General features: G+C 33.9%; 1 protein-coding gene across 1 annotated transcript; it reads left to right on the top strand.

Moving 5' to 3' along the window:
* The first annotated feature begins 813 nt into the window (after positions 1–813).
* On the top strand, positions 814–20,428 carry med1l (mediator complex subunit 1-like). Its single transcript, XM_073830340.1, has 19 exons — positions 814–835; positions 3,704–3,804; positions 7,000–7,075; positions 7,173–7,227; positions 9,491–9,623; positions 9,698–9,726; positions 9,818–9,889; positions 9,973–10,047; positions 10,132–10,208; positions 10,289–10,354; positions 12,228–12,339; positions 12,584–12,708; positions 16,460–16,572; positions 16,826–17,024; positions 17,121–17,222; positions 18,154–18,256; positions 20,071–20,206; positions 20,267–20,291; positions 20,322–20,428. The coding sequence occupies exons 1-19, from the start codon at positions 814–816 to the stop codon at positions 20,426–20,428; spliced, it is 1,728 nt and encodes a 575-aa protein (XP_073686441.1).
* Positions 20,429–22,193: the final 1,765 nt, after the last annotated feature.

The raw sequence follows: 22,193 nt of genomic DNA, 5'->3' as shown, positions 1-22,193 counted from the left end.
TCTTTAATTACAGAGCTCTACAACATAATTTTTACTAGTAGGAATTCCAATTAGAGAGCTCTACAACTGAAATCTCACTAGTAACAATTAAACTTAGAGAGCTCTCTAAATCAATATTTACTAGTAATAATTCCGATTAGAGAGCTCTCTAAATCAATATTTACTAGTAATAATTCTGATTAGAGAGCTCTCTAAATCACTTTTTACTAGCAACAATTAATTATTACTAGTAAAAATGCAGTTACGGAGCTCTACAATTCAATTTTTACTAGTAAAAACACATTAAAGATATGTTTAATTGCAGAGCTCCGTTTTTACTAGTAAAAACTGAATTAGAGAGCTCTTCAATTGGAATTATTACTAGTAAAAATTTATTTAGAGAGCTCTCTAATTGTAATTGTTACTAGTAGGAATTGAATTATAGAGCTCTCTAATTGTAACTGTTACTAGTAAAAAATGATTTAGAGAGCTCTCTAATTGGCATTGCTACTAGTAGGAATTGAATTATAGAGCTCTCTAATTGAATTGTTACTAGTAAAAATGCAATTACGACGAGTAACACAGTATATTTTAGGCTAAAACGGCTTGCCATACACGGTGACTGTCTGCGCATGCGCAAGCGGTTCCCCTCCCTCACCCTCAGCCCCCTCGCCTCGAGATTCACGTAGCTAACGCTGATTAGTCTTAATTAGCAGGCCTCAGAGTACTAGAAAGTCTTTCTAAAGTTTGGCTGTTCGTGTTTATAGAGTTATCTCGAAGATATGTGAGACAAAATCTCTTGAGCAGCAGTCTAAAAGTCTAAAAGTGGCTAAAATGGAGACCAAGAAGGAACGCGGTAAAGCGACATCTCATCTCTTGCTAACAAAAATACTGTTTGTTTTGGCGAGACACTGCAGGTGAAAAGGGTAAAATAATTAATTAATAGTTATCACCTTACTTACCCAATTGATTTATTACATTGATAATTGCAAGTATTTTTTTGTATTACAAGTTTTCTAAAATGGTTTAAATATGCAAATGAGCCATTGTTTACTGAAATATGCGCTAATTTGTATACATTTCTACTACAAAAATCTAAAACACTGGAGTAGAGTCAAATGTTTTTACAGAGGGGATTTTAGATATCTAATTTTTTGAAAAAACAAGTTAAAGTACTACTTACTAAAACTAAGAATTTTTTTTTTAATATAAAATAGAAATATAAAAAAAATAAAATGACAAAGCACACAACTAAATTAATCAAACATAAACTAAATTAAACAGAACATTATAAAATAATTTGAAGTACTACTTACTAAAACTGAAATATAAATAGAATTTTTTTTAATATAAAATAGAAATGTAAAAAAATAAAATGACAAAGCTCACAACTAAATTAATCAAACTTAAACTAAATTATAAAACAGAAAATTATAAAATAAGTTGAAGTTCTATTTACTAAAACTAAAATAGAAATATTTTTTTATATAAAATAGATATATAAAATGAAAAAGCACACAACTAAATTAATCAAACTTAAACTAAATTAAACAAAAAAAATATAAAATAACTTGAAGTACTACTTACTAAAACTGAAATATAAATAAATATTTTTATATAAAATAGAAATAAAAAAATAAAATGACAGCACGCAACTAAATTAATCAAACTTAAACTAAATTAAACAAAAAATTATAAAATAACTTGAAGTACTACTTACTAAAACTGAAATATAAATAGATTTTTTAATATAAAATAGAAGTATAAAAAAATAAAATGACAAAGCACACAACTAATTAAATTTACACTAAATTAAACAGAAAATTATAAAATAAGTTGAAGTTCACTTGCTAAAACTGAAATATAAATAGAAATATTTTTTAAAATATAAAATAGAAATGTATAAAAAAATAAAATGACAACGCATGCAACTAAATTAATCAAACTTCAACTTATTTTATAATTTTCTGTTTAATTTAGTTTAAGTTTGATTAATTTAGTTGCTTGCGTTGTCATTTTATTTTTTTATATATTTCTATTTTATATTTTAAAAAATATTTCTATTTATATTTCAGTTATAGTAAATAGAACTTCAACTTATTTTTAAATTTTCTGTTTAATCATTTTGAGAAAACTGGCCTTTAAAAATAGATAATGTGCTTTAGAAGAAACACTTAAGTGTCTTTTGGATGTTTTCTTTCCACGAGTTCCACTTTATGAAAAACCTAAAAATCCCAAAATCTCAACCTTGACGGGTGCTTGAAAATTTTTTTTTTTTTGCCCGCAGTGTCTACCTTAAACTGTTCTAGTTACCTAGTTTACCTGTGTCTAAGATGGTCACCTTGCCATGTTGATTTTCGTCTGACAAGTGCCCAAAAACTGTATAAACGGGCAGAAAAAAACAGATGAGTTATATTGCTTTTTTTATCCACAGTGTTGCCAACTAATTTTTTTTTATGGGAGGTTGCTAAAGGAAGAGTGATTTGTTGCTGAATCACAATGCAAAGTTGTGTCATCTGCGTCAAAAACATTTATTTTATATACAAAACCATTTAAATGTTTTTTGAACACTTTTGATCAATTTAAAGCATCCTAAATAAAAGTAATAATTTCTATTATTTATTAAAAGAAAATACTGACTCCAAGCTTTCAAATGGTATAGTGTATAATGTTACACAAGCTTTTTATTTCAGATAAATGTTGATATCTTTGGATCTTTTCATTCATCAAAGAATCCGGAAAAAAATTAACCATTTTAAATATTGATAATAATAATAAATGTTTCTTGAACAGCAAATTAGCATATTAGAATGAGAAAATTTCCAAAACATGTCAAAAATTTTGGAAATGTGTGGTTTTTTTTTTTTTTTTTTTTCAAAGTTTCCTGAAATTGTCCATCCCTTTGCAGCCAGAATTTTAAATAGTAAAAATATTTCACAATATTACTGGTTTAGCTGTATTTTGGATTGAATAAATGCAGGCTTGGTGAGCAGAAGAGACTTCTTGAAAAAAGCATTAACAATCTTACTGTTCAAAAACTTTTGATTGGTACTAGTGTATACATTCTGAACAATGATAGTTTTGAACAGTGTATTAGTAGTTAGTTAGTATGCTATACTCTAAGAAGAGTCTCCAAAAATAGGGCACAATCTACTATGATAATATTAAAATTTTCTGTATTGATTTTTCACAGGTTTTATTACCTGTATTTTAAATTCAAGCGACTAACTAAGTGTTTATCATAAATATACAATTATTAAATTATTATTATTACTACTAAATTAACCAATTTCAAATAGGAGCTAACTAGGCATCTTTAGTTTCCTCTTTTTGTGTAATTTAGATGGAAAATACATGCCCTTTTATTGTTTGAGTCACTTAAGAAAAATTGCTAAACGTTGCCAAATGAACATTAAAAATAGCTAAATGTTGTATGGTTTGTTAGGACAGGGCAATCTTGACCGAGATACAACTGTTTAAAAATCTGGAATCTGAGGGTGCAAAAAAAATCAAAATATTGAGAAAAAGTTGTTCAAATTAAGCTCTTAGGAAAGCATATTACTAATGAAAAATTAAGTTTTATTATGTTTACGGTAGGAAACTTACAAAATATCTTCATGGAATGTGATCTTCATATCCGAATGATTTTTGGTATAAAAGAAAAATCGATAATTTCGACTCAATATATTTATATCAGATATTTTCTGGTCTGTCACCTCCATAGGTCCTGTAAGTATGAAGACCAAGACTTTAATGTCGGATTTGAAGTCCAAATATGCTGATAAATCTTGGAATGAGACTGTTCAGCTGGTCCGGAGATGTATGGTAAGAAAATTGCCTTCAAGAAATAGTATATTCGAAAATGCGAATTCAGTAATTAATTCACTCTCATGTCAATTTAAACTCATGTCTGTCTGTTTTCCGTGGAACAGAAAAGAAGATATTTAGCAGATGTCACAGCTGCTCTTTTTCTGTTAGTAGTTTTCACTTATGTGACTGGCGTAGAGACCAGGAGAGAAAAGCATAAACAAAACTGCAGGCCAAGAATATGTAGATCCCCTTAAAAAGAATATAGAGGGTTTGCACTTGCATCACGTTTTTGTGAGCTACCACAGCCATATTGGCGATACTTGGATGTAAACAACAGCATGGATTGCACAGTTAAAGGAGTAGTTCACTTTCAAAACTAAAATTTACAGATAATGTACTCACCCCCTTGTTAAAGAAGATTTTCGTGTCTTTCTTTCTTCAGTCGTGAGGAAATTGTTTTTTGAGGAAAACATTTCAGGATTTCTCTCCATATAATGGACTTCTATGGTGCCCCTGAGTTTGAACTTCCAAAATGCAGCTTCAAAAGGCTCTAAATGATCCCAGCCAAGGAAGAAGGGTCTTATCTAGCGAAACAATCAGTTATTTTCTAAAAACATTTACAGTTTATATACTTTTTAACCTCAAATGCTCGTCTAGTCTAGCTCTGTGTGTACTCTGTGTACAGATTAAGAAATATATAAATTGTAAATGTTTTTAGAAAATAACTGATCATTTCGCCTTCTTTTCGGCTGCATTTAAACTACATTTTGGAAGTTCAAATTTGGGGGCACCATAGAAGTCCATTATATGGAGAGAAATCCTGAAGTTTTTTCCTCAAAAAACAATTTCTTTATGACTGAAAAAAGAAAGACATGAACATCTTGGAAGACAAGGAGGTACATTTTCTCTACATTTTATGTTCTAAAAGTGAACTACTCCTTTAAAGCTGCCACAAGTATTATTTCTTTTGCCGTCTCTGCTTAATGTTAATCAAACAGCAAAAGACAAAGACAAAATAACTCACTGCTCTTGATGGAGGGAATTTTATAGTTTTTATAAGAAACAAAGCATTTTTAATTTCTTACAGTGAAGACTATGCTGTTTTATTTTACGTTCAATTAATTACATTAAAGTTTAATTTGTATCCTTTTTTTTTATTGTATTGCTATCTTTAAATAAATCAATCATATGAAGTTCCAGACCGACTCTCTAAAATTAAAGGTCAATTGTGACTCTTTATCTTGCAATTACGATTTTATACCTCGCAGTTCTGACTTTTATTCTCAGAACTTTTTTCTTTATATCATAAGATTGTGAGTTATAAACTTGGGAGGAAAAAGTCTGAATTGCGAGAAGTCACAATTACCTTTTTAAATATTTTGTATTTCTTATCTGTGGCTAAAACAGGCTTGCTAATACAGTATAATTTAAAACAGTGGGACATTCTAAATTGCTTAATATAAAAAAGCTTGTACTAAGACGGTGACATTAAATGAATCAAATTCAGTATACACCTTACTCATGATGCATGCATTATTAAGGCAAGCCCAGAATATAAATGCAACAAATTAAATTGCTTGATTTATTGTTTGTATTATGGTTTCATTTCCTTGCATTTACATTTTATTATTGCATATATTAAATTTGGCCCTCCAATATCACAGCATTCTTAATGTGCAGTTTAGCATGTTGTGCTCATTTTCTAAGCTCATATACTTGCCGCTATAGTATGTTTTATTAATAATAAGGTGTATACTGAAGTACTTAAGTACTTGGTACAAACCTGGTAAAAATAGCTGGCAGTCAGCTTGCTTTTCTTTCCAGGTGGGTGTTTATATAATATGTGATGCACACTTTGAATATATTAAAAGTACGTGGTGATTTATCATCAAGCTCCAGATATTTCATATGTTAAAAAGCTCTCTTCTGAGAGACTGAGACACTGCAGGCAAAAACACTGTTTTTTCATGCACCTGTCAAGTTGGAGATTTTGGGCTTTTGTTTTTCATAGTGTTTTTTTTTTTTCAGACTAGTGGAAAGAAAACATCCAAAAAACACTGTTAAGTGTTTCTTTTATAGCACTTTATCTATTCGTGTCAGTAGATTTCAATTACAATGCATTATTTTAAAGGCTGTTTTCTAAAAAAAATTTTTTTCTCCTACACTGAGCCATAAATCTCCTCTTCAGTAGCACTTACACACACCACACTTGACATTTGTATTTCTGTCTATATCCTGAAGGTTTTTACAGAGGGATTTGTTCATATATAATTTGCTTGATTTTATGCAACATTTTATTCTCCCAAAAATGGTAAAAAAAAAAAAAAAAAGTTTTTCTGAATTATGGACAATATGAGAGACCCAAAATTTCCTCTATAAAAATGTTTGACTCTAATATGTCTAAGAATTTTGGAACTGACTTTATCCAGTATTTAGATTTTTGTACTAGAAATGTATGCATATTAGCGCGTATTTCATCAAATAATGGCTCATTTGCATATTTAAAACTAACATTTTAGAAAACTTGTAATACAAAAAAATGTTTGCAATTATCAATGTAATCAATCATCTGGGTAAGGAAGGTGATAACTATTAGTTGTTTACCATGGCACTTCAAATAGAGTTGCCAAAATCTATGATGGAAATAGATTATTAGACTATTTGGTGCTTGAATCGCCATCCAGCAGCTTTGTCATTTTTCTAAACATCTCTTTTTGTTGTCTACAAAAGAGAGACTATCATACATGTTTGGAATGACATGAGGATGACTAAATGACATTGTTTATACTACTTAAATTCACATCACACATCAAACCATATAGCATCATACTTTATGTGCTGCTTTATGTGATGTCATATGGTAGAGTTCAAGGTTGGGTCAATTATTGCGCATTAGTATCCAAACTTGGGTCTCACAGACGTCAACCTCAGATTTTTGCCATTATGTGCATGCACAACCCTCCAAATCTATTCCAGATGTGGAGCTCAAGACTGTTGCGGTTTGCATAAATCAGTGCCAAAATAATATGCAAACAGCAGGTCGCTCTCCAGAACCATGATTAAATCTGAGTCTCTCTGAGAAGCTGTAAGGTGCATAATAGTCTGTGTCGGTTGGAAAGTCACTGCAGGATGTGCTCGGGGTTATATTTTTGCCTCAGAAGGTAACATTTCTTCATGAAGCACAAAGATGAGGGATATTTTTCTTTGTAGGAAAAAACAAAAGGAGACAGCAGAGTTTGTGAGCCGATCGCTAAATGTCTTCAGAAGATCAACGAGGCGCTCAACGGTGAGGATGTCCTTGAATTAAACTCAAACTTGGTTCTGTGAATAAAAAATGTCTTTCTCTTTCATATATTTCTTGGTTGTTTGTGTTTCATCTGTAGTGTCCTCCTTGACAGCCATGGTGTCCAAACTAGAGATGATCGCCAAACAAAGAGGGTTTGAGCTTTTTCTACGTACAGATATTGCACTCATATTACAACATTTAACGTTTTTATGCGTTAATGTTAGATAATTAGCAGGAAAAACTTTGTTTTCTTAAAGTCGTCATGAAATTGAAATTTAACTGTTTTTTTAAAGGGGTCATCGGATGCAAAACTCACTTTTCCATGTTGTTTGAACATTAACGTGTGTTGTCAGTTTGTGTACACAACCACCCTACAATGATACAAATCCACCCAGTTGTATTGTTTAATCTTTAAAAGTAATATTGCCTTTTTAAAATCAGCTCATTCTCAGCTTCTTGTGGGTGTGATGACACACAGACAGGCCCCTCCCACGATAGTTGATTGACATGAGCGCCTTACTTTAGACCCGCCCTCACCGAGCTGAAACAGTCCGATTCCGATCGCCATTGACAAGAATGTCTCTGATTAAGTGATTGAGGTGTTCTGTTGTTGGATGTAATAATGAACACAGCAGTCGTCATTTACTCCCGACATCTGAGCCGCTGAAGATGCAGAGGATAACGTTACTTTAGTTTTTAAAAGGAAAGTGCCGATCCCGATCTACATATGCGTCTATGTTCGTGTGAATCATTCGTGATGCATCTTCATCCACAGCAGAAGTGAGGGTTTTTTTTATGCATCTTTGCAAATGACCTTTCTTAATAATGTGCTTGATTAAGTTGTGCAAGTGTGCAAGTTTCGCCGCTAAAGTAAACATTATGGCTTGTCATCCCACGGCAGAGAGGGGCGGGGCAAGCAGAGCTCATTAGCATTTAAAGGAACATGCAGCAGAATAGCTCGCTCTAAAAAGTGCTGATTTTGACAAGATAAAGTGTTTATGGGGCGCTCACACCAGACGTGACTTGCGTGAATAAATCGTGCTATTCGCGTGTAGTTGGAAGCTTGAACATTGAGTTTACTCGTTTCATTCGTGCGTGAAATTCACTTCACAACAGACACGAATTTGTGTCATGGGAGGGGCTTCTGCCACTCGTCAGCGGGAAAGTGGTTGTAAAATACAGTGAATAAGCTCAATTTGCCAGCTTTAGCTTGCTTGTAGTCTCAATATGTATCCATATGTAGCTCAAAATGAATAAAGATCGTTACTTACCAGGTTGTCCGACCTCCTCACTCACTTTCTTCCAAGCAAGATCCTTTTTATTCCTGTTTCTATAAAAGTACAAAGATGTATGGTACAGCTCTGAGTATCCACAGACAGCAACGAGGATTTTGTCCTCCATTATTGTTTTGGATTTCTGCCTCCTTCACTACTAGAGCAAGCTCCTGATTGGTTAACGCGTACCAAATTTTCGCCAAAGTTCAGATTTTTACATTTGCACGTCAAACGGCCAATTTGCGCGAATCGCGCCACAGGAAGGTCTATCGCGTCTTTCCATTGACTTAACATGTAAATCACTCACGCTTAACACTCCATTTGCGTCTGGTGTGAACGCACCATTGCACTACCGTTAAGAAATTTTAACCAAAGTATGTTAAAGAGTTCTCATTAAGACCCTAAAGAATCATACTAACTTGTGGAAAATGGGCATCCGATGACCCCTTTAAATGCCTGTTATTGAACTTTTTGTCAATGCTTCATCCATGCATGATTCTGTGTTTTTTTTTTTTTTTTTTTTTTAATTGAGCATGTAATTAATCATAAATATCCAACAATCAATGGATTGAAGTCCTTACCCTACATTTTGTTTCTTTTTTTTAATACGGAATTTCGCTCTGGTGTAATTTTAAACATTTTTAACAATGTTAAACCAAGTATACTTTTAAATGTTTTGTAAAGAACACAAAAGCGGATAAAAAAGACAACATATTTTATGAATGTATTGTCTCACCTGAAAAATTCCACAGAAGCTTGCATGGCATTAAAAAATAAAAACAAATAAACAAACACTCAAATGTGTGTCACAATATGGTCAGAGCTAACTTGTACGACTAATAGGAAAAGCAGGGCTTATTCTGGAAAACCTGTTTGAATACAGTCATTATTTTTGCACTTCGACTTTTTGACACCAGAGGCATACATAATATGCCTTTAAATTCATCTGAAGTTTCTTTTTTTTTTTTTTTCAGACTGTGTATTGACATGGACATCTTTGTTTGCTTTTCCCTACAATTTAATACTTTGTCAATATTTTCAAACCTTGGATGAGTTTCAGATTTCATCGCTGTTCCTTAAAACTCTTTGTGCAGCTGGTTCTTGTCATTTAAGCTGACACACTCCTGTTGTTTTTTCTTAGATTGGGGTCACATATGAGTCCCACAGAGACGGTGTGTTACTTGACAGCAGACCTGTTTTACATCGAGGTGGTGTTGCTTTTGGGGGGACGAGTGGAAGATGTGAGGGTGGCCCATCATGGCGAAGCTCCTGTGGTGAGACAATGTGCTTATTAGTTTGTGGAAAAGATTCTGTGAGATGCATTAAAGTGGTTTGGTTTCGTTTGTAGTCCAGCCCATCACTCCGTCAGTTGTTAAGGTGAATAGAAATGTTCTTTACTTCAAGAGACATATGTATTGAAATAAACTAGTGTTTTAATAGAGTAAAAATGGTTGATGTATTCCCACAGGATGAAGAAATTTCAAGAGTTCTCTCTAAAGTTGGATGACCTTGCGTCTTTTTACAACATCCTAGGAGACAGGTATTTACTTCCGGTTTCTAATTGTAACAATTTATACTGCTTACTGTATATGTGTGTCTAATATTTTGAGTGTGCTCTGTCAGTGATGTCAAGATTAAAATCTACACCTCTCTGCGGCACCTGGAGACTGATCTCGTCAAAATATCTCATTTACCAAGGTGTGGAAAACTGGTCAACACTTCACATGTTTCTCAAGATGAAAGTCTATTATCATATAATGCGATGAACCGTGTCTCCTCTAGATCTTTGAGAGAAAGTGATCTTCACGTTGACCTCATTATGAACGGCAGGATTGGGAACGTCCAGCCAGGCAAAGAGGGTATGAGGGAAAAATGCGAGTGTTTGATTAGCATTTTTTATGCGAAATATTACTGTTCTTTCATGCATTCTTCCTCACAGGAGCTCCAATGACAATCAAGTACTACATTAGTCCATTAGATGTTCTCATGGGGTTGTCAAGCACAGGTATTAAAACACTACCTTCTAATCCAGTGTTATTTTAGTTTTCATATTATAGCATTCATACTTTTTTTTTTTTTTTTTTTTTTTTTAAGGTTTCATTTTAGTTGTTTTTTTGTGTGTGCGTGCTTTTTGTCCTTTCAATATAATTTTAAATTATGTTTGTTTGTTTTTACAGTTTTAGTGTTATTTTAGTTTTTATATATTATACAGTTATGTTTTCAGTTTACTTTTTTAAATTTAAGATTTAATTTTAACTTAAGGTTAAGATTATTCATTTAGTTGGCTGGTTGTTTTTACATGCTTTTGTCATTTTCATTAGTTTTATTAATGTTTATTTTTCATTTCAATAGCTTTTTTTAATTTTCTGTATTTGTAATTTCTTTTAAATGCACTTTTTTTCATCCAGTGTTTTATTTATTTTTTAAGCCTCTTTTAAGTCTCTTTTGCTCACCAAGCCTGCATTTATTTGATCCAAAGTACAGCAAAAACAGTAAATATTTTTACTATTTAAAATAACTGTTTTCTATTTGAATATATTTTAAAATGTACTTTATTCCTGTGATTATTTTTTTTTTTTTTATCATTACTCTAGCCACATTAGTCATTTTAATATTCTGAATTGATGCTCAAAAATATTATTATTATTATTATTATTATTATTGTTGTTGAAAACAGCTCAGTAGATTTTTTTCCCCAGGTTTCTTTGATGAATAGAAGGTTCAGAAGAACAGCATTTATATGAAATATAATATTTTGTAACATTATAAATATCTTCATCACATCTGATCAATTTAAAGCATCCTTGCTAATTTCTTTCCACAAAAATTATACTGACTTTGGAGTGGTATAGTGTATAATGTTATAAAAAGCTTTTAATTTGAGATAAATGCTGATCTTTGGATCATTCTATTAATCAAAGAAAAAAAGTACTTCACTGTTTTTAATAATAATAATGATGATGATAAATGCTTCTTGAGCAGCAAATCAGTATATTAGAATGATTTCTGAAGGATCATGTGACACTGAAGACCGGAGTAATGATGCTGAAAATTCTTTTCAACTATTATTATTAACAACGGTTTTCATTTTAGTTTTACTAAACTATAATAACCCTGTTTAATATTAATATGTGAGTGTATATTATATGTGCGCATATTGTTTATGTATAGTGTTGGGGAAAGTTAATTTTAAAAGTAATGCATTACAATATTGAGTTACTCCCTAAAAAAGAAACAATTCACGTTACTTAGTAACTTTTTATGGAAAGTAATGCGTTGTTACTTTTGCGTTACTTTTTAAATCTGGGCAGGGCTTGCTTGCTTGTTTTTAATATAAAAAGTTATATTTTTGGCAAATGTAAAAGCCTTTTAAATAAAAAAAAACATGTTAGATTATCTTGAGTAATTTGTGTTTATTAGTATGGATGAATTGGATCATCGAAGGTTGGCAGCAAAGACATCAGTTAATAAAATGGGATTAAATACGTAAAGCATATTTGTATTTAACATATTTAATTTGACTGTTTTTATTCATTTTGAAGAACACTGTATCTGTTTTTTAGTGAGTGAGATGAATTAATGCATGTTCACATTTATTCTAGAACTAAAGTAACATCTTACAATTTCTCTCAACATGGGGACAGGAGATCTTTTAATCAATAAATGTGGGGAAAGTAACTGGCGTTACTTATTTGAAAAAGTAACTCAGATATTTCCTTGTCAATTAAAAGTAATGCGTTACTTCACTAGTTAATTGGAAAAAGTAATATTATGTAACTTGCGTTACTTGTAATGTGTTACCCCCAACACTGGTTATGTATGTATGTTTGTGTGTAAGTTATGAATAATTTCTATGATGCTCTCATAAATCTATATAGGTGAGGTTGGCAGTGGCCAGATTGCTTTGGTAACAGTGGGAAGCAGTGAGGTCTCTCACAGGCTACAGATGGAATCGCTGATCTCCTCTCCACCTCAAGTCGACTCTTTCGGGTGAGTAGTGGAGTGGTTCATACCAGCTGTCTTTAACAATTGTGATTTAAATTGTGATTATTGCCTAATGGTTAGGGTTTTGTGCCGCTAACACAATGGGTGAGTAGAGACTGACAAAGAAATGGGAAGTAGTAGTCAGTCACCCCAGACAAAGACAATATTGGTGCAATATTGATTTTTTTAGTTTTTTCCTGACCCTTATTATATCAGCCAAAATTAAATCTTTATAATTTTTGTGCTCTAGGTTTCCAGTGTTTCAGCCGCTCACTGAATCCTCCTCAGAATTACTTCCTGCCACCTTTCTTCTCAAGCTACAGCCGCCGTTACCCATGCTTATTTCCTTCATAGAGAAAATGGGCCAAATCACAGGTGCATTACGCATTGAGAACATTTGCTAAGTAGCAGGTCTCTTAAAGCAGTTGTTCAATTCTAGAACAAACATTTCCAGATTTCGTCATCCAAGACGTTCATGTCTTTCTTTCTTCAGTCGTAAAGAAATTGTTTTATTAAGGAAAACATTTCAGGGATATTCTCCATGTAGTGGACTTCTATGGCGGCTGAGAGTTTGAACTTCCAAAATGCAGTTTAAATGCAGCTTCAAAGAGCTCTAAATGATCCCAGCCGAGGAAGAAGGGTCTTATCTAGCAAAACAAACAGTTATTAAAAAACAAATCACAATTTATAATTTTTAATTTCAATTTTTAGTGTAATTTACTTACAGTTAGGGTATGTCGAAAAAAGGGCATTTGTCCCCCTTGTGCGTTTACTTTGTACACACTGGGTCAGTTTTTGTTTACTTAGCCTAACTTTATGGACTGGGAACGCACAGAGTTCATGCAGAGCTAGACAAGATGAGCATTTGAGGTTAAAAAGTATATCAATTATACTTGATCACTTGTACATAAATAAATAAATAATATTAAATAACCGACCATTTTGCTACATAAGACCCTCCTTCCTCGGAAGTTGCATTTTGGAAGTTCAAACTTGCGGGCACCATAGAACTCCACTATAAGGAGAGAAATCCTGATTTTTTTTTTTCCTCAAACTTAATTTACTCACTCCCTTGTCATCCAAGATGTTTCTTTCTTTCTATCTTTCTTTCTTTTTCTTTCTCTTTCTTTCTTTCTTTCTTTCTTTCTCTTTCTTTCTTTCTTTTTCTTTCTTTCTCTTTCTTTCTTTTTCTTTCTTTCTTTCTCTTTCTTTCTTTTTCTTTCTCTCTTTCTTTCTTTCTTTCTTTTTCTTTCTTTCTCTTTCTTTCTTTCTTTCTCTTTTTCTTTCTTTCTTTCTTTCTTTCTCTTTCTTTCTCTTTCTTTCTTTCTTTCTTTCTTTCTCTTTCTTTCTCTTTCTTTCTTTCTTTCTTTCTTTCTTTCTTTCTTTCTTTCTCTTTCTTTCTCTTTCTTTCTTTCTTTCTTTCTTTCTTTCTTTCTTTCTTTCTATTTCTTTCTTTAGTTGTAAAGAAATTGTTTATTGAGGGAAACATTTCAGGAATGTTCCTCATATAGTGGACATTTATGGTGCCTTTGAGTTTGAACTTACAAAAAGCAGTGTAAATGCAGCTTCAAAGGATCAGTTATTTTCTCAAAAAAGACAATTTATAGCTTTTAACTTCAAATACTCATCTTGTCTAGCTCTGTGTCAAAAAACCTCCCTTTTTTTTCCCTCCAACTTCAAAATCGCTGTTTTACATTTTTTTTGTAACGGGCCTTTGTCCCTCATGCACGTTTATTTGGAAAACACTCGGTCGGTACTTCTGCAGCGATGTAGGATGATTTGGAGGTTGGAGAAAAAATAAGATGGCATTTTTTGACATACCCTAACTGTATAAGCTAGACTAGACAAGTTTTCCTCAAACTTAATTTACTCACTCCCTTGTCATCCAAGATGTTCATGTCTGTCTGTCTTCCTTCCTTCAGTTGTAAAGAAATTGTTCTTTGAGGGAAAACATTTCAGGAATGTTCTCCATATAATAAACTTCAATGGTGCACTCAACTTTGAACTTCCAAAATGCAGTTTAAATGCAGCTTCAAATGGCTCTAAATGATCCCAGCCTAGTAAAATGGTCTTATCTAGCGAAATGATCAGTTATTCTCTAAAAAAAAAAAATTACTTTATAACCTCAAATGCTCACCTTATCTGGCTCTGTGTCAACTCTGTGTATTCTGGTCCAAGACATTTAGGGTATGTCGAAAAACTCCCATCTCATTTTCTCCTTCAACTTCAAAATTGCTGTTTTACCTTTTTTTTTGTAAAGGGCAGTTGTCCCTCCTTGTGCGTTTACTTTGTAAACACTGGGTCGGTATTTCTGCGGTGATGTAGGACGATTTGGAAGTTGGAGAAGAAAATGAGAAGGGAGTTTTGTCATACACTAACTGCATAGTTGTGGACTCAAGTTGCATGACTCAAGACTTGACTCTGACTCGAGTCCTAAATTAGTTGACTTGTGACTTGACATAATCAAAGAAGACTTGCAACTCGACTTGACCCTGTGACTCGGAAAGTCTTTATCGCCTATCTTATAAAAAAAAGCAGTTCTGATCAGTATAGGCTGGTTACTGAAGTATACGTATGACTGGTATAATTAGCGCAGCTTTTGGCACTGAGCCAGAGAGGGACTCACTAAGTGAGCGCTTCTATTGTTTTTATTCACACAATGGTTAGGATATTTAATGGTTTAGACATTTAAATTACACAATCACTTTAAACCACTTATAAGAAGAAGAAAAAGAAACACCAATGTATATTGAAACAGCAATAGCGTAATAATTGGCTAAACATTTCAAACTTAATTATTTATTTTTTTCACGGCAAACACTTGTATGCAGCCAACATATAAAGTTCCCGTTTACCTGCCACTCACTTTCAACTCTTGCAATAAATGGCTGAATTCATGAGTTGTAAATCAGACAGGCTCTAAATGGTAGCGCACATATAAGCCCTAAACTAAGCCATCAACTGTGATTATTATGAACTTGTTTAAACACAAAATACATTTAATTGCATGTGTAAATATGCATATTTGTGTGTTTGAATAGCTACGGTTTTGCCGTGAATAATTGTGCATGCATCGTTTGTTAAACCAGCTGAACTCGACATTAATTCAGCATCTAGAATTATTAAATTATTATTTATAATTATATATATTTTTTCATTGTATAATAACAAAGAGAGTGCAGTGCCATGATTATAACTATTATTGCGCTCGTCTGCATGACGGCATGAAATTTGAACAATTTATCAATAGGATTTGTTGATGGAATAGTCAACAATAATAATATAGAGCTATAAGAAAACTCATCCAATCCATCTTTTAAACCCATTCACTGATGGTTTCTTTTTATTTTACATTTGTATACATTATAACTATTGTTTTATATTAACTTTTCCGCTTCGTTTCATGTATCTCTTTAAGTAATTAACATTTTGTATCAATGTATAAAGTACCATAAATGTTTTGTAAATAATACCCAACAATCATGTCAGTAAAGCTATGTTTATTTCAGTAGGTGGTGATAAATGAGCATCTGTACGTATTAGCAAGTTATTAAATATTTGACTTAATTAATTAAAATCACTGAATCGTTAAAGTAACAGTGGACTTAAAATAAATTAATTCAGTTAGGCCTATATTTGTTCACAAACAATTCCCCAATGAAACATAACTAATATCTTTTATTATACCTGCTGTAGACTATTATTGGCTTTACATTTACCGCAGTAATTACTACAGAGACACTAATTTGTGCAAACAGCTCTTCTTAAGGACTTGAAGCTTATAGTTGAGAACTTGCAACTAGACTTGGACTTGCTCATCTTGACTTGGGACTTGTCTGTATTGACGCTGGACTTGACTCGAGACTTGAATGCGAAGAGTTCATGCAGAGCTAGACGAGATGAGCAGTTGAGGTTAAAAAGTAAATTGTACATTTTTTAAAAAATATATGTATATAAAATAACCAACCATTTTGCTAGATAAGACCCTTCTTCTGGGCTGGGAGAGAAATCCTGAAATGTTTTCCTCAATTTCTTCACGAGTGAAGAAAGACATGAACATCTTGGGTGAGTACATTATCTGTAAATGTTTGATCTGTGAGTGAACTTCTCCTTTAAAATTACACAGATGGTGCAGCTGAAAAACCCCAGCAGGTGGAGCCTCTACCTCAACTTCTCATGAAAACCTGCAAAATGCTGAAGTCGGAGATCTTTTGGACTGAAGGGGTTCAGTTTGTTGTGGTCTGTTTGCAACTCAAGCTTCACATAAACAACCATGTTTGCCTTGCCATGATAATGATACACTGCAAAGAGAGATTACGGGATATTCAGAGCTTTTGTTTGCTTCGTTACTCGCTACTTTACGTTAATTGTGCTTGGCATTCATTTCTGCTAGAAGATGTTTATTTTGGGTCGGCAGAAGCTGACAATCATTGATTTGCTCTTCTCTGTTTCGGTCTTATTTACCTTGGTTACCGTCTTTAATGTTTCTCAGCCGTTGCCCGCCTCGGAGTACCACAGCTATGTGTTCCCTGGGGCCGAATGGGGCCGAGAGTCCTGGAAAGGAGCCTTAATTCACACAGTCCCCTTCACACACCCCGGCCACGTCCCTGCCTTACTGAATATCCTTCGCCATCAGTCTGCCATCAACGTCCTGCTGGCAAGCTGTTTCAGTGACCACAACCACCACATAGGTTATTAATACAGCTTATTCATGCATTCGGCCGGTGTTCTCCTGGCCGTCTCAGACTCATTTAAGATGGAGACTTCTCGCTTTACTTCTGTTGTAGACGCTGACTTGCTGTATGACATGAGATGTGAGATCCTTCCAGAATCAGACCACTGCCTATCTGTTACATTCAGCATTGATGATAACAACCACCTGGCTGTTCGTAAGGACCATTACACAATACACAATACACACTATATTACAAATATGCATTGTGTGCAGAGCAGATTCACTATACTATATATTCAGCATCATATTTTGGCACAATCCTGTGGAAACCAGTCGGCACATGTACAGAAGAAGTTCACTTCCATAGCAAAAATGTACAGATCATTTACTCACCCCCTTGTCCTCATCTCACCAAGATGTTCATGTCTTTCTTTCTTCAGTCGTGAAGAAATGTTTTTTTGAGGAAAACATTTCAGGAATCATCTCCATATAATGGACTTCTATGGTGCCTGCAAGTTTAAACTTCCAAAATGTAGTTTAAATGCAGCTTCAAAGGGTTCTAAACGATCCCAGCCGAGGAAAAAGGGTCTTATCTAGCAAAAAAAAGTACAATTTGTATACGTCGAAAATACGCCCAACTTCAAAATCGTCCTAAATCGTAGTTTTAACCTTTTTATTTATTTAATTTTTTTTTGTAAAGGGTGTTTGGTGGTCTTTGCACTTAGTAAACACAGGGTCAGTACTTCTGCAGCGATGCAGGACAATTTTGAAGTTGGAGGAGAAAATGAGATGGAAGTTTTTCGACATACCCTAACTGTCTTGAACCAGAATACACAAGAGTACAGGCCGAGCTAGAGGAGACGAGCATTTCAGATTAAAACGGTATATAAATTGTAATATTTTAGTTAGATAAGACCCTTCTTCCTCGGCTGGGATCGTTTAGAGCCCTTTGAAGCCGTATTTTGGAAGTTCAAACTTGTGAGCACCATAGAAGTCCACTATATGGAGAGAAATCCTGAAATGTTTTCATCAAAAAACTATTTCTTCATGACACTAACATCTTAGATTTCAAGGGGATGAGTAAATTATCTATACATTTGTTCTAGAAGTGAACTTCTCCTTTAAAATATCTTTTTCTATACTAGTTCAGGTGATGCTGGCAGATTCTCATCAGATGAGCTGCAGACTTCTGATGCCTGATTTTGTGGATCATAAATTGGACGACTACGTTTCAAGAGTCCTAATGCGGTGCGTCCAACAGTTTGCATCACTTTGCATATGCTCACTAATTAGGGTGTCATTTTTGCATTTAATTATGTTAGCTATATTAAGAAACTCGAAGCTTAAAGAGTTGGTTAATAAAATAAAAATTGGCATCAGTTCAATCAGTTTTTCAAATCAAATTCGTGAGACTTGTTCATCTTCAAAACAAGAATGAAGACATTTGTAATGAAGCATAAGAGATTTGTTCACATAAAACTTTGTTTCAGAAAGTTGAAGCCTGTAGGTTGAAGGTTGTAAAAGAAATCCGCATGAATGCAGCTGTTTGATCAAAATCTTTCAATGTGACCCTGGACCACAAAACCAGTCGTAAGTATCAAATAAGCTTTCCATTGATGTATGGTTTGTTGGGATAGGATAATATTTGGTTGCGATGTAACTATTTGAAAATCTATAATCTGAGGGCGCACAAAAATCAAAACATTGAGAAAATTGCCTTTAAAGTTGTCCAAATAAAGTTCTTAGCAATGTATAATACTAATCCGTAATTAAGTTTTGATATATTTATGGTACGAAATTTACAAAATATCTTCATGGAACATGATCTTAGATTAGGATTTAGATTTTTGGCACAAAATACAATGTATTTTTGGCTATTGCTACAAATATACCTGAGCTACTTAAGACTAGTTTTGTGGTCCAGTGTCACATATAAACATTGATCGCATAAGACATGGTCAAGCTCAAATGTGTTTGCCTGGTGGAGGACAGAAATATCTCAGGTTTCATTCTGAATATCCACTTTTGTGTTTCAAACATGAACTAAATCTTATGGGTTTGTAACAACATGGTGGAACAATCCCTTTAAAGGAACACTCCACTCCACTAGCATAGCTTAGCATAGATCATTGAATCCTATTAGACCAATAGCATCACGTTCAAAAATGACCAACGAGTTTTGGTTTTTGTCCTATTTAAAACTTGACTCTTCTGTAGTTATATCGTGTACTAAGACCGGTGGAAATGCAAAGCTGCGAGTTTCTAGGCCGATAAGATTAGGAACTACACTACGATTCCGGCGTAATAGTCAAGGAAGTTGGTGCTGTAATAAGGCTGAAGCAGGAGCAGTAATACTACGCAGCACATGTGCAAATGCTAAACTAGCTGGGAACTCATTTCTGATAATACGCCCCCTGCTTCAGTCATATTACAGCAGCAAACTTCCTGGACTATTACGCCGGAATCGTAGTGTAGTTCCTAATCTTATCGGCCTAGAAACTCGCAGCTTTGCATTTCCACCGCTCTTAGTACACGATATAACTACAGAAGAGTCAAGTTTTAAATGCAACAAATATGGAAACTCGTTGGTCATTTTTTGAACACGATGCTACTGGTCTAATAGGATTCAAAGATTTGTGCCAAGCTATGCTAAAAGTGATATCGCCAGAACGGCTGAATGGACTTCAAAACGGTAAAAATCAACTTATTAACTCGGGGGGGAGTTGGAGAATGAGCCTATTTCCAAAAAAAGTGGAGTGTTCCTTTAAAGCAAAAACGAGGTTATGGACTGACATAATTCTCTGAAAGCTCTGCATATTTCCACAGAATTCAAACACGCTCTTATTTGTAGAGTCTAGACGATCCATGTTTACCAAATATTTTGCTTTCACCTTCCTGTAAACATGTTTTCAGGTTTTATGTTTAAAGCAATTCTGCAGATTTCTACCTCAAAATGCCCAGAAAATATGATTCAAAGTGAGCCTTGTCCCAGACCGCTGCTTGTTCTCTGGAAACTCCCTCTGTTTATGAATCATCCTTCACCCATTTGTTTTTCTTTCCAGATGCATGTCCATCCCCATTACGATGAGGGCCATACGCAGGAAAGCGGCCGGACGGACGGCACCTGCATTACCTGTGGCCGACACTGAGTCCTCTACTCCGATGGAGAGCACCTCGACTCCCCATTCTGACCAGTCTGTTCCTGATATCATCAGTGACGTCTACCCATCTGCCTCTGTTTCCCATGAGGCTGTTGAGGATGAGAGCATGGCCTCTCCTGAAGGTTACCATGTTATGTCTGTTGCTGCCCCAGCGGCTGATAATGCCAATACAGATGCTGTTGCCAACCGTTCCCCCTGTGCTTCTCTAGGTGTCTATTCACACTGGGCAACCAGTGGACTTCCTGCAGAGCTTCTATAGTACAAGGAGAGATTTTACTACAGAGAATATTTTATAAGACTTCCTTCACTATTTTAGTCAAATCTTAAATCTTTAAATAAAGGTGTGTTATCTTAAATGCTTCTAGAAAGGGGTTTTATTCCATGATTGCAGGTCTGACTACAAGTCAGCAAGAAAACAGGGCCCGTATTCACAAAACATTTTATCTTGGCACTAAGAGTTCTCCTAAATAACAAGAGTTTTCTCTTAAAACCTATTCACAAAGCTGCTGAGACAAACTTTTACTAAGGAATAGAGAAGTCTTAAGCTGAGATTAAAGGCGGGGTTGACCTCATTAGCTATGGATGATGTCAGCATGCTCATTAACTACGCACACAGTGATTGGCTGATAGGGGAGGAGTCTCTGTCATTAAAATATTGCAGGGGGCGATATTATGTTGCCATATTCAAATAAAGGTTTAAAAATGTCAATTAGTGTCAATTAAACAAGTATATGTTCAGCTAATTGTCAGCCTCTTATGTGTGTGCTTCTCATAAACAGTTAGCAGATATGCACATAAACAACATTTTAATTGACCGACTAGAATAATCATGGCTGATAGTAAGACATGCAAATGTAAAAGAAAACCAAACTGGACTCAAGAACAGCTTCTTACCCAACCTGTTAATGAAGACAAGGAAATAGTCAAAGGAAAATAGTAGAGTATGGATAACCTCCAAAACCAAAAAAGATTCGTGGGAAAACATATGCGTGACAATAAATGCAACATATTCCTAAAATGTTTACATTTTAGCCCTGCTTAAAAAAAAATGGAAACCATTACAAAAATGTATGTTTTTACTGGTTAAAATATAAATTGTATTGGTTTTAATGGTAACTGTAATGGTGGCTGTTAATATCTACTGATAATTGGTCACCTTCTATTGGTGGCGTGTTAAAACCACTAAATCCTAATGGAATATGTCCCAAAAAACAGTAGAGGAAACCATTTATTAATGATTTTAATGGTTAAAATTGTGATTGATTGGATATTGTGCATGATTGCTTGTCTTAATCGTTGAATCACAAAATATTACTGAACAAACTACAAAGTCCTGCATTTTTAAATGCATGTATTTCACGCATGGATTGCTTCTGACAGCACTGCAGAAGCTAGCTTGTATGTGCCTATGAGACACCCCTTAGCATTTCTGCCAAGCTCGAAAATTGACACTCCATCGAAAGCATAAAAATACTCTGCTTTGGCGAGTATATGAAACTGTTACTTGCCAATTGGTGCAATTTATCAAATTGCATTTTGGAAAACGCTACAAGTACTAACCATCTTCCCAAATGTGTAATGAGAATCATTTATAAATCTGTGCTCGGCAAAATGGATTCCGCCAGAATAGCCTATTTTATCAAGTAACTCATTCCTGCATTATTCACATAAATTCACAAAGTAAAATCTGTTTGTACCTTGTGGTCCAGGATCTTGGTCCAAGAATTTTGTTGTCGTTTTAAATGCTCAAGACACTTAATTATCTAATCTAACTGTATAAAATAAAACATCCAACTAAGTGCCTTTTTTTTTTTTTTTAACTAAGAATATTTTAAAAAAGGCCCATAAATACATGCAGCTTCAAGGAATATTTTCCATTAGATAATGTGAAGCACATGCAGAGCATTCAAGTTTAGTTAATACAGGCACACAACTAAAATAATATGTATCCTGCTCTAAATGTCACATCTGGACATTTGGGAACAAAATGTGCAGTGGACATTTTTTTCTTTATTACCGTGAAT

The sequence above is a fragment of the Garra rufa genome, chromosome 24, assembly GCF_049309525.1.
Source record: "Garra rufa chromosome 24, GarRuf1.0, whole genome shotgun sequence".
In the NCBI taxonomy this organism is placed as follows: domain Eukaryota; kingdom Metazoa; phylum Chordata; class Actinopteri; order Cypriniformes; family Cyprinidae; genus Garra; species Garra rufa.
This window is presented reverse-complemented; position numbering and strand designations above follow the sequence as displayed.